Source organism: Venturia canescens, chromosome 3 (assembly GCF_019457755.1).
Source record: "Venturia canescens isolate UGA chromosome 3, ASM1945775v1, whole genome shotgun sequence".
Lineage (NCBI taxonomy): Eukaryota > Metazoa > Arthropoda > Insecta > Hymenoptera > Ichneumonidae > Venturia > Venturia canescens.
In genome coordinates this window covers 7449196-7462358 of record NC_057423.1, presented here as the reverse complement: position 1 = coordinate 7462358, position 13163 = coordinate 7449196, and the positions used below count along the sequence as shown (strand labels likewise).

General features: G+C 44.6%; 1 protein-coding gene across 1 annotated transcript; it reads right to left on the bottom strand.

Annotated features, from left to right (window-relative positions):
• Nucleotides 1-930: 930 nt before the first annotated feature.
• On the bottom strand, nt 931-11702 carry Sln (Silnoon). The gene is made up of 5 exons (XM_043414621.1): nt 10545-11702; nt 9423-9566; nt 7347-8328; nt 6673-6893; nt 931-1663 (listed from the first exon to the last, which is right to left on the bottom strand). Exons 1-5 carry the CDS (start codon nt 11260-11262, stop codon nt 1476-1478), a joined length of 2253 nt encoding a protein of 750 aa, XP_043270556.1. The 5' UTR covers nt 11263-11702; the 3' UTR covers nt 931-1475.
• Nucleotides 11703-13163: the final 1461 nt, after the last annotated feature.

The window sequence follows — 13163 nt, the reverse complement described above, 5'->3', positions numbered from 1 at the left end:
GCCGTTCTCTTGTCGTACGATGAACAGAAACCTCGAAGCGCGAGGTACTCGCTCCAGGGGTCGGGGATCCCGGTGCGGAATCGCGTGCTCTTCTGGCACGGACGGGCCTCGATTCCCGGACGCGAGGAATCAACAAGTACGCATGGCGAGGCTCTGACCAACCTGGGCGACGCGAACGGACCGTGGACTATTTCGTGAATCCCGAAGTTGCCATCGCTCGCGAGCAGCAGCTTCGGCGAGGTCCATTCGTAACGCCAAAAAGGCTCTTTTCTCAAGTTTTCTTCCCTCGGCTTCGGAGCCTCAGTTTCCTCACTTTTTTTCCTACTTTTACGATCCCTCTTCAGCGTTTTCGATCTTTCCGATTTCCTTACTTGGGCCACCGCGGTTGGACTGTTGCTCGGTCAATTCTGAGCTTATTTTACTCGCTCAACTATCCCCGCACTTGCGGCTGCCGCGACAAACTTTGACAGCCGGCTGACGTTTCTTCTTTTTTTCCTGTCAGAGGCCCGCCCGCGCGCCCGCTCCTCCTCGTTGAGGCGCTGAAATTTTTTGGCGAAAACAAAAGACGCTTCAAACAAAACGCTACAAAAATTTCTTATCGAGCCCATAAATGGGCAGAGAAATATTGAAAAGCTCGAAAATTACGAGTTTTTCAATGTCCTCGCGCAGTTCACTGGAAAATTAGAGGAAACCGCGTAATTCTATCGGGCCCCGTGGACCCAGAGCGCGTAAAAAGGCAGAAGAGTTGAAAAATTACGAGTTTTTTTAAAAGTTACGAGCACCCTAAGTTCCGGAGGCTCGAGCACTTGGAACCTCGACCCAGGAAAAGTTCGAGCCCCGAACGGTGAAGTTTGACTCCTTCCCGGAGTACTGTGAGCCCGCGTCAGCAGGTCCTTGGAAATTTGGAAAATAACCAAGCCGAAAAGCGAGTAGTTAATAATCGTTCGTTTTTATTACGTCAATAAGGGCGATCGTAAATCTCTCACCCATTCAGCTCCACGTCGTTTTCGCTTCCTAGTTCATGTTTCATTGATTCCAGCGCCTCTTTTCTCCGGCCGGGGAAAAAACGGGCGTTCGGAGAAAAGCCGTTACAGTAGTTTTCGGGAAGCCTAGTAACTCGGTCCCTTTCTTTATTTCCTATCGTTTGTCATCTCACTCATTTTCTCTCTGCATTCGATAAACAATTTTCAAAGTTCCATGCGCTCTCGCTCTCGCACGTGCACACACATTTTCTCTCTCACTTCACGAGCCTCTTTTTTGCTTTTCTGCGCGTTTCGACATCCGTGTAAGAATACAAAAAGAAGATAAAAATAATAAAAATTGATAAATGAGCCGACGACGAGACGAAAAGTGGCAGACAATTTTCGCTCGCGGCCGAGAAAATCAACGAACTCAAAGAGCTTCGAATACAGCCGAGTGCGCGCATCGTTCTTCCGTTTTTTCTTCTCCTCCCACTTCGTTTTGTTACTTTTTCATTATTCTTTGGTCACGACTGTTGGAGCTTCCTTGCTGGCCTCATCCGTCACGCTCACTTGAAGCGTGCTCGTCGACTTTTGCACTATTTCCGACGACACCAGCAGCAGAGGCAATCCGCCCAGGACCATGCACGTCCCCATGCACAGAAAACACACCGAATAACTTCCGGTCACGTCCCGCAGGTAGCCTGAAATCATGAGAAACAATTGGCCCACTTCAACCTCGAATTTCTCGCTCCTTAACAAATATTTTCACATTTCATCGAAATTTTTCACTCCAGTGCAATTTCTCCTTTTCTAGTATATCCCAGTCGAATTATATTTTCAGTTCTCTCGTTTTGCCTCGAATTGCTGTTTCGAGTAATACTTTCGTGTACGAAAAAATTTCATCGCAGTTTCCTTTTTTGTCATAACTCATAATTCTATTACTAAAATTTGAACTTTTCCAATGGATTTTAAATGTAGTTAAACTCATTCGACTTTGGGACCGAAAGTTCATGGGCGCGTAACAAAAACTCATAATTTATCGTTCGCAAATGAATTTTGCTTTATATAGCAACCAATGAATGGGAATCTGAATGAAGAAAAAAATGAACTTCGATGAATTTTTCGGCGGTTCTCAAGTTCCAAGCTCTCTGGCCGAGTCTCGAGCAGTACTTCGCGTCCGAGAGGTGACCCAATTGATTTTAATCGTCTTCGAGCAATAATCGCGTTTATCAGAATGTTCGGTACGGGCGAATAAAGGGGGAGTAATTGCTTTGGAGAATGCGATAAGAGGGAAGTTGGTTGGGGCAGACGAAAGGGGAGAAAATTAGAGCGAGAGATCGAGCCCCGTGGGGGCGAGTCAATCAGCATGATTCCGCGCTTCGAGCCGCCCGGGTTCTCTCCGCGAGGAGGCGAAGCATCAAGACCTCGTATATTATCGAATGGTGCTGATAAAAAGTAGAAGATCAATTGTGCTTGCTTGTTTTTTCGTATTCTTTCGTTTACCGATTATCGAAAAGGATAAATTATTGATTTTTTTAATCGCTGGCTCTTCGACGAGCAAATATTTTTCGTCTCGCGAGCTCGCGCTCCGTCGAGATTCGATTATTTTTTACTCCTTTTTATTATTTACTTTGATGATTTATTCGCGAGAAAACGGTCTGGAAATGAGGAAAATCGTGGAAAAACTTGAAACGCGAAGTGCCTTTGGTCCTCGCGGACGCTAAAGTTGTTGTTACGTCACCGTGGCTCTCGACGAGCTTTACGAAGCTGGAAGCTGCCCGGCTGCTTTTCCTCGAATCCCACTTCAACGCTCCGTTCGGCCCATCGATCTCGCTTTTTTAACTTTTATCTCTCGCACCGAGCATCTTCCTCGCTCCTCTTTAGCTCGCTCGCCTCGCCACATCGATCGCCGTATCGCGGCTATTCCCGGCGTAGCATTGACCTTGACAGGGCACTATTCACTTGGCTGAACTTATCGACTCACCTGCTCTCACTCTCTTTCTCCAATTTTCTTGGTTTGAGGTTTTTCGCAGTGGAAAGTTGAAAAAAACATTTGACCTTGAGCCGAAAAGGTTTTTTCGGGACTTTTCGATCTTTTTTCATTTTCTAAGATTCTGTGGAACTTGGAATTCAATAGAATTACGATTATTTTTACGATTCAACACAAAATTCGATTCGATTTTAACAACATTTCAAGATTTATTTTACTTTGACTCGAGTCGAGTTTAAAGTCAGTTAAAATTTTTGGATTTCGAGAGAATTCTGCGACTATAAATCGACGTTCACAATGAAAATCGATTTCCTTCGGATTCGAATCTTTCGTTCGTTCGAATCGTATTTCGAGTCCAAGTGCGAATTTCAATAAAAATTGATTTTGCGTGGCTGCGGTATTCGCGGCTAGGAAAAAAACGGGGAAGACCGTCTTCGGTGAATTTCCGTCGAAAGCCCGAGCGGGAAATCCTGCGGTGAATCACCGAGCGAAGAAAGCCTAGAAAACGATTACGTAAGTCGCTCACGGAAGATTCTCGGCGTTGCAACAGTCGCAGCCCTCGTTTTAAACGAACGCAGTAATAAAGCGACGACGGTCCGACAGAAAATTCCGCGTCGAGCGATCGCGAGCCAACATTTAATTTTCCCTTCCGAAGAGAACTTTTTCTACTTTTTTCTCCCCGATGATTTTATTTATTGGACGAAAAGCCAATGAAATTGTGCTGAAAACGATTTTCTCACGTTTTCTCAGCTTTTTTATGAGGGGGCGACTCGCACCGAGGGGAAAAAGCGAACGCTTTTCCTGTGTCCCAGAATACGTGATCCGACAACGTGCGCGAACAGCGCACAAGTGGTTTTTCGCCCGAGGCAATTTTTTCACCTCCTCGTCACTCCTTCCGACCACATTTTTTCCTCCAACGAATGACAAATATTCGGTGGCCTTGTTACGTGGATAATTGTCATTTTCGAGACTCGACCTTGTCGGCGTCGTTGCCGACGAGGGCTTCCGCAACATCTTGCGACAAGTTGCGAAAACAACCCTCCGCAGAGTACTCAGCGATTTTATTGCTCCCACGAACACACAAAGCTCGGAGATAAAAAAATTTCAATCGCTATTTTTCACTTCGTTCGATCACTCGTTAATTCTTTCGTTTTATTTAGTTTTTTACTTTTTGCATTTCATTTCATTTGTCAAAAATTTCAATTTTTTCTTTCATTTCGCTCGTTTATAAACAAAATTTCGTTCAATTTGTTTATTTGAGAAAGGAATTGTTCAATTTCGCTATTTTATTTGATTATTTTTCAACTTTTTTTCCATTTTATTTGGTTACTTCTCAACTTTTCTTCATTTCATTGGATTATTTTTCAATTTTTTTCATTCTATTTGATCGCTTTCAGGGTATCGTCATAGGGGAGGCGCTTTTTTTTATTATTATTCCTCTAATTCGGTCGATGGAATATAGTGAAATTGGAAGTGATAAAAAAAAGATTATATGGGCCGAGCGCTCGAGCTCGTAAAAGCGAATAATTGCGACGAGAGCGGTATCGAAGATTGAATAAAAAAAAGAAAAATAGGAGGATTGTCCGCCGGGGAGGAAATAAAAAAGTGCCACTCGAGAATAATGAGAAAGAAGAAAATGTGCAAGAGAGAGCAGGAAGAAAAATGGGTGGTATGACGCAATCGAGAGGTTGCCAGACCGAAGCTTCGGGGCTGATTAGTACCGCAGGGGCTTCGTTAATTTCGCATGCAGCAGCGAGTTATTCCCAAAACCGATACACCGAGTTTGCTCGCGTGGAGAAAATGCTTTTGCCCACCCACTCGAAAAGCAAAAAAGCTTTTTACCCACGCGCGTCGCAATCGAACGAATTGAGTTTCAATGATGTTTTTTGTTCCAGCTTCCCGAACGAAAAATCGTAAATGAAAAAAGAGTTGGAAACGATTCGAAGTCGAATAAATTTTCAGCGTGTTTTTCCAATTTTTTTTTCAATTCCGATCACTTTTTCTGCGCGTACTAAAACTAAACAAACTCATATTTTCTATCGCGGAGTAAAGAATGAAAAGTTGCTAGAAATCGGCATTTGGAGTCGCGACATTTTTTCTGGACTCAGACTCGACGAACGAATTCAATTCTTGTCATTTTATCCCCACGAGCAAACCTATCGAATCGCCGATTCGTACAAGCGAGTGGAAAAATCTGTTGAGCAATTAGAAAAAAAGTAAAAAAATCTTCGAAATCAAAATTGCCCCAAAAGTCCAATTTCAAATGATTTTTTTCAACGAGACCAAACGATTTTACTCGATGAAGATTTTGGCAACACAACACGAAACGGCGGGATGACACGAAACGATAAAGTAGCCTCTGATAAAATCGCTCGTCAAACGACCATAAAAATTTGTCATCCTCCCTCCCTCCCTCTCTGTCTTTCCGTTTCCCCAAAATGAGATTGGCACACTCCATGATTCAATATTCCAACGAAACAACAACAAAATCGAGGAAAAACCTTGATGCTGGCCAAAACGATCAGAAACATGCGAATTTCATCCTCGAAACGCTTCTCGCTCGAGCCTTTCGTGGTGTCTCGTCTCGTGGTGAAAAAAAAAATAAAAATAAAAATATAAAACTGCTCATCGCATTGACGCGTAACGTGATGTGTGACGGAGCGATACGCGGAGTACCACGTGGCCGATATCGCGTATCGATTAGATTCCCGCGAGCATCCGAGGTCACACGAGTTTCTTCTCTCTTTCATAATACACTCGCGACAATCGCGAACTTTGACTAAATGAAAAATTCAAATATCAAATTACGTGAGAAAATTGCTAATTTTTCGCTGTTTGCATTTCTGTGCGTGGTAGAAAATAATGCAAACATTTTTCTTTTGTACCAAAATTATGTTTCGACTTCCGAGCATTGAAAATTAAATCATTTTTGTTGCGACTCCAATGTTACCAAAAAACAATTTGAGTTTCTTTGCTTTTTTTGTTGTTGTAAAACATTGAGGGAGTAAAACGTTACTCGTTGGTACTCAAAAATCTTTCGAAAAAATGGAAATAACAAGTTTGTATGACAACAGAAAAATAGCGAAATTCGTAGCCCTTAATATTGAGTCGTGCAAACCTCACGAAACAGAAATAAAAGTGAAAATAAATTTGTTTCGATCTGTTTTGATTTTTTTGTTCTCGTTTTTTTACTAAAACATTTAAACTCTGCTCATTCGCGATACTACAAAATGATTCGAACGATTGAGAAACACGAATTTTTCTATCGGAATCCGGGTCTTGTCGACCCCGTTGAAGGGATCGAGTCCCTGGTGCTTTCCAATATTTTCCCAAAAAACTTGCTTCCAGGGAACGAAAAATTGTGTAAATCGCCGCTTTGAGAGAATCGAAGATACTTCTTCGTTGGAACGTTTGGCTGAAAGTCTCTGTCGTTAAATTTCCGATTGCGATAGAATCTCGAGGCTCTCGTCGCCTCGGAGATCGCTCGATTCCTTCCGATCGTTCGCGGTTCGATAAATACCGAAATAACGAGGCAATGACACTTTTTATCGTTTCGTAATTGGTCAATAGCGAAAATTCTATGAAACAGTAAAAACGGTTCGAAAATAATGCGGCCCTCGAGTGGAAAATTCGACTCTTTCAGCCCGCAACGAATGCGAACCTTCCAAAGACATTTCGATGATGAATTGCCATGAAAATTTTGAAAAATTGGTTGCTCACCGGCAAGCGGCGGTATCGAGATGGCCCCGACGCTCTGGAACATACGCACGAGCCCGTAACTCGATGAAATCTTGTCGGTGCCATACTGATCGGCAAGAAGCACGGGAACCAGGAGGAACCAGCATCCAAGGCAAAGCCCGTACATGCCGACCGAGCAGGCGAGAACGTAGAACGAGTGAGCCATCGGTATCGCGAGCACAGCCACCCCGGCGCCGACGATGCTTGATTAGAAAAAACAAATTCACTTTTTTCACGAACGATGCATATTTTGTCGTGGGCCCAGATTATAAAGTGTTCTGACGATTCAATTTTACAGAAAATCCCCATTTTTTCCGAGCATCGGCAAAGCTTATGGTCCGGAGAAAAAACCTTCGAAACGAATTTGAATTTCGTTTATCCGTTTTTTCCGGGTCCGAGCAAAGATTTCTTTGAATCGTTTAATTTAGACGAAAAATTCGCGTTTTTTTCGCCATCGATGCACGATGCTCCAAATATGAAGAAAAAAGTCTTTTCTTTCCTGTTTGAAGAATTTTTCGATACTGCTCTGCAGATTTATCGAAAAGCTTTTCAAGCACGTAAATTTGGCCAGAGCACTCTAATTTGCATACGATTTTAACTAAAATTGGTAAATTCGTTAAAAAAATGAGCCACGTCAACGCATCCGGAGAAAATACCTTCCGATGTATCCTTTTCGTCGGTCAAACAGCTGCAAATCGGACAACCACCCCAATCCCAGTCTGCCAAAGAGATCGAGAGCTGCCGAGATGGCGACGAGATATCCAGCTTCGGATTTGGAGTATCCGGCGGCGTGGACGTAAGCCGGCAGGTAGTAAAGCATGTAAGGACTTCCGGTCGACATGAGGCTGACCGAGAGACACATCATGATGAATTGTGGGTTTTTCAGCAGGGTGAGATCGATGTAGAGGGCTATTTTTTGTGAGAGAGTGCGGGGAGCGGCGTTGATGGATTCCTGGTCGGGCATGATCGGTTCTCGAGGAACGGCGGGACAAACGACGGTGGCGGCTGATGACCTGAGGGACCTGAGGGAGGCTCGGGCTTTGTAGACGCACGTGGAGTCCGTGCTCAAGTCTTCGACGCTGTGGAGGATGCTGGAGCTCCGAATTTTCGAAATCGGCTTCATTCTTATCGCCTCTCCCATTATGTCCTTTTCCTCTTCGCTGTCGGTGAGCTCCACGGCGACGACGCTGCTCTTCTGGTTGAATAATTCGTTCAGTAAATTGTGTCTCGTTGTCGTGTCGTTGGCGAACAGAAGCTCGAGTCGCTGCTGCTTCGCCTGTTGCTGCTGCTGCTGCTGCTCTTCCTGCCGCTGCTGCTCCTCGCTCACGGCGAACTCCAGACCTTTTCCACCCTCCGATGAGCCTTTCGCCTCCGACGAATCCAACAGCGCCGCTGGATTGTCCTCCAGTGGACGATACAGCGTCGCACTCACGCACACGTGCAACATGCAGCCACCCAACAACAGTATCGTACCGTGGAAACCAAAATTCGATACCAAAGCCTCGATCAACAGGGGAAACACGAAACTCCCGGCCGCCGTACCAGACACGCATATCCCGTTGGCCAGGGCTCTGTGCTTGTCGAAGTACTGCGATACTATTATTATTCCTGGCGTCGTTGACAAACCACCGCCGATTCCTGTTTTGAAGGACAGCTTTTTAACACATTTTACCATGGAATTTCGTAAGGTTGTTCGAAAACTGGTGAGAAAACGAGGATTAAATGGGCCTTGTTTTCTTAAGGGCTTGCACGCACTTGCGATGGGGGAAAATGGAAGATTTTATTAGATACTCTTCAAGTGCGATTTCTGATGAATCTTTGAACGGGATTATCTCAAAATCGTGCCTTCTTTTAAAAATATTACTGAGAAACCACTTATTTATTATGAGGAGAGCCAGGCCCTGGACGAGGGGTTTCGTATTTTGTTGGGAAAACAAAAATTGTGACAAAAAACCGAAAATGAGCACCTCGGAAACGAATTTTTGGTAAAACTGTCGGCATTTTTTTAAAAATCGACGCTCTTACGAATCCTTCGTCCAGGCCCGAGCTATTACTATCGTAAATGAGTGGTGCAAATTTCCTATGGATCGGATTTATGGTTTTTTAGTTATCACGTCCACCGAACTGGTGCTCCAAAAAAGGTGCTTCTAGAATACAGCTTTTGAATTTTTTTGCGACAAAAATTGCACAAGTACACGAACTCGTGCGCTAACGAGCGTCGTTCACAGTTTTTCAATAAACATTCATTTTCTGTCGAAATAAAATCAAGAAGAAAATCACGTTTTTTCGCCTGTTCCGCGAGTGCACGGAAGGCCTTAAATTCCAAGCGATTCTCTTCGCCCGATTTTCCCTAATTCTGAGTCGATTTTCACTCGTCTCTCTCTCATCGTAACCGTTTCACGGTGGAATTTATTGAGGAAATTCTTCGTCGTCTCGGAAGAGGCTAGAAAAAATCCGTGTTTTCGGCTCTCTCAAATTCGGAGTTGCAAGCGAACTATTTTCCGATATCGAAAGACTTATTCGCTCAACAATTCCTCCTTCGACATTTTTTTTCATTCGAAGATTGCTCACTTCGCGTGAGAGGCACTAAAATTGGATTTTACAGTCCAACAGGATTGATCGAACTTGACAAAACGTTTGAATAAATAGATAAATTTAAATATAAACCTTCGATCAATCTTCAATAAACAGTAACGCTCAATCTGAAATGTGGTTTTTTAAATGGGCCAAACCTGTGAGAACGCCGAAAGTGAAGAAAAGATGAACGAGGCTCGTGGCGAAGAAGCTGATCGTGAGGCCGAGAGCACAGAAGAGGCCGCCGATGAAAACGACCACGCGGCAGCTATATTTTTGGCATAACATGCTGGTCACCGGAGCTGTATGTTCGAACGAAAGAAAAGGATCGCGCTCATTAGCAGTCTCATTAGGAGTATTCGATAAATTTTTAAATCGAGTGGAAAATAAAAGGCTCAGGGAGATTGAGGATCGAGAGTGGCGAGGCTTTTGCGAACGCGAGGGGTAAAAAATCCACGTGCGCGTTGGTTTCCTATCCGATGTGAAAAGACGCGACGGAGGTCGGGATGAAAAGCTCCATCGGGAGAAAAAAGCCCAAGAATATAGGTCAGCCGTCGAGGTGGAATGCGCCTCGTTGCAATCCCTGCAAAAACCTTTTGCTTATGACGATCAAAAGCTCTTTTTATTGACCCCTTGAGAAGAAACAACTTCCTGACTGTCGTCGTCGCCCTTCTCCGGAGGGGAGGGTGAGTGGGGGGGCGGCGGCGGCGGGCAGGGCAGCAAAAACTCCCTCGAACAATCGATAATTCGATAATGACATTTCGCAACTTCTTCCAATCCGATTCAAGCCCAATTACGTTTATTTATTCACTTTTCGTTCAATGCTTCACGTAGAAACCCTTCCCGATAACCCGTCGATTTTCTCGCAAATAGTTCGAAATGGCGCTTCAAATTTAGTGGATTTTCATTCCAAGCTCGATGAGACGAAAAAAATGAAAGAATTTTCGATGCTTTAATGATAAAAATGGCTCATCGGACGTAAATTGAATGGAGGGTCGTTTCGTGCGGGTGCTTTCGAGAGAAAAATACTGGCGACTGGCGCCGCGATGATCGAACGATAAAAACGTTGCTCCCATCGATTGCACTATCATTGGAACTTTTGCGGGAGAGTCGAGGCTCGCGAAAGTGGTGAAAGGGAGGGGAAAATCGAGGTTGATCGAAAGGAAAAGCGCATTGAAAGTGGACGAGGGAGGAGAAAGTGGTTCTGCACCAGGGATTCGGGGATCGGGGAAGCTCGGCGTGCTGTAAATGCAGCGAGGAGTCCGGGGAGTAGATTTTACCGAGTGCGAGACAGAAGAAGGAAAGAATGGCCGGTATCCAGGAGGCGACAGCGGCGGAGGAGTCTCTGAAAGTTTCCATGACTTCGACGTAGAGAAGGCCGTAAGACTTGACGAGTCCGGCGACCCAGAACTGGACGAAAAAGGCTCCGCAGACGACGATCCATCCGTAGCCGCCGTCGAGAGGAACGTAGTGGATATTTTTGGCCCTCTTCTCCCGACAGTCGTGCTCGCTTCGGTGGCTGCGACGAGGCTTGTATTTTTTCTCGTAGTGACATTTGGAGGATCGCAATTCGCGCGATTTAGCGATGAGAGGGCGGGCGGTGAGGCTGGAAATGGTCAGGAGATTGTCGTTGTCGTCGTCCTCGATGGTGTCGGGAGGGCTCTGCAGGTGCGGGGGGACGATCGGGGTCGAAGTCGCGGTCGTTTGTACCACGAGAGAGCCCGGCCTCGTGGGAGACGACAAAATGCCAGCGCCTCCGGTGCAGCCCCCGTTGAGATCGAAGACCGGGGCTGAGTGAATGGAGAACAGAGATCCCAGCTGATTCGATTGGTTCATATTCTCATCGATGATGGTCGAGGCTGCCGACAACTCCGAGGGATAAACCAGACCGGAATCCTCCCCGAGGCACATTTCCCGCGAGGTGGATTCGGCCTTCGGACCCCGATCGATCGTACGACACGACTCCTGAAGATAACTCCACTCCCGGGGCAACGACATCTTGTTTTAACGCTCGCTTTTATCTCGACCCCCTCAACACCGTTATACATTGGACCGTGTGGCGTTTCTGACGGTTCAGATCCAATCCAATAACTTTCTCGCACTTTATTTCTATACTTAATATTCGAGGGAGCCTTTGCACTATTTTAACCTCCGCCCCGAACTTTTCCAGATTCTCCGAAGCCTTTTTCCCCCCTTTTTCCTCGCTCCCTCGAACCCCTCGATATTTCAGGCACGATTTCCTCGCCGAATCCCCGCGAAATTCTCTCTCTCTCTCGACACGCGCTTTTATTTCCTTTTATTTTTGGCTCCTCCTACTCTCCGACTCGGGATTTTCATTTATTTTGATTCGACTACCCCTCGAAGCCCCTTTCGCCGACTCGCTCTTGCCACTCGCGACGTCCTTCGTACACTGAATCAACTGCGCGATCAACCTCGCTGTTTTCAACATTTTCACTCGCCGAGCTTTTCTCCGACGCGGAGTCCGCTCTACGCCTGCGTCAACCCCTGAGCCACCCTCCACAGTCCGAACCGCGAGCAACGGAAACTTACAGGATCGATACCGGAGCGCATTTCTACGTATATGACAATCCCCATCGAAAAGGTGCTTTTCAGCCGCGTCTGACGCAATCCCAGACTCATGGGACCTCCGCTCACCTTTTTTTCCGCTGCGCCTTTTTTCGTCTCAAAATTTCCCTCCCCTTTCCTCATTTCCCGCCACTCTCCTCATTCCCACCTTTTTTTTTCATACCCGTCAATTCTTTTCCCGCCAAATTAGCCTGTCGTAACGAGCCCCGCGCGTTTCCTCGCGATTCGATACGTTGAAATTCTCGTCACTTCCGATCGATCCCTCGGCGCCAACGATTCGCGCCTGACCACGCGTATGGGCCGACTAAGGAAATACGGAAATTGGACAAATTTCACGATTTTTGTGTATTCTCGACTATTTTCGCTTCGCCCGCTCCAATTTCTCATTGGTGACTCGATCCCAATGATTTTTATCGAGTTTTTTCATTTTCCTTCCAATTCCAATGATTTTCCTAAACTTAATTTTTTTTCGTTCACTTTCCCGACCTTCTTCTCAATTATTTTCTCCTCCTTTCTCTTTCTTCGGTAATCTCAACTCTTCTCGTTTTAAAAAGTCAATTTTTCTCTCACTCACTTCGCCAAATTCGTAATTTTTGACAATTTTACACGGCAAAAACCGAGTCGTTTTCGATACTGAGGAACGTATTATTTTTCAAGAATTTACAAACTATTTAAGCACCGATTACAAACAGCATAGCATTCTTTCAATTTTCCTATTTTTCCTCCCTTAAATGTGCATGGCAAAAAATTATGCACGTCAGAATCATATTTCGTTTTGTTTTCGCGAGTGTCAAAATAGCATTTACTGATAAGTTAAAATTTATTGTAAATCACGAATTTTCAGTCAGCATAGTAAATTCTGTGATAAATACACGAAAATACACCGAATACGTGTGACATTTTACCTTAATATAATTTTTTTCAGGCTTGCCCGAGCATACTTAACGATATAAACATTTAAAGTGACTGAAAAGATTTTTTACCATGCTTAATAAATAAAAAGACCTTGGAGTCTTTTGAATAAAAGGTTTTTTTACTATGGTGGATAGAACAATTGTTATTACTGCTCTTGGAATTAATGCTGCAGTCCAGTACGTATATATTGTCCCCGAGATACTACATTCGTAGAACTTTCCTCTAGAATTTTCGGGCTCGTTTTCTGTGTGTATTTGAAACGAAAAATCATTTCGATCGAATGATTTTTGACGTTTATTTTAATATTTTTCATAAAATTCTCATGGCGATTGAAACGTTTTGGAATTTTGGAAGTAATTGAGTTGAAATCTTAATTTTTTTAAATCCTCCCCTTCTAA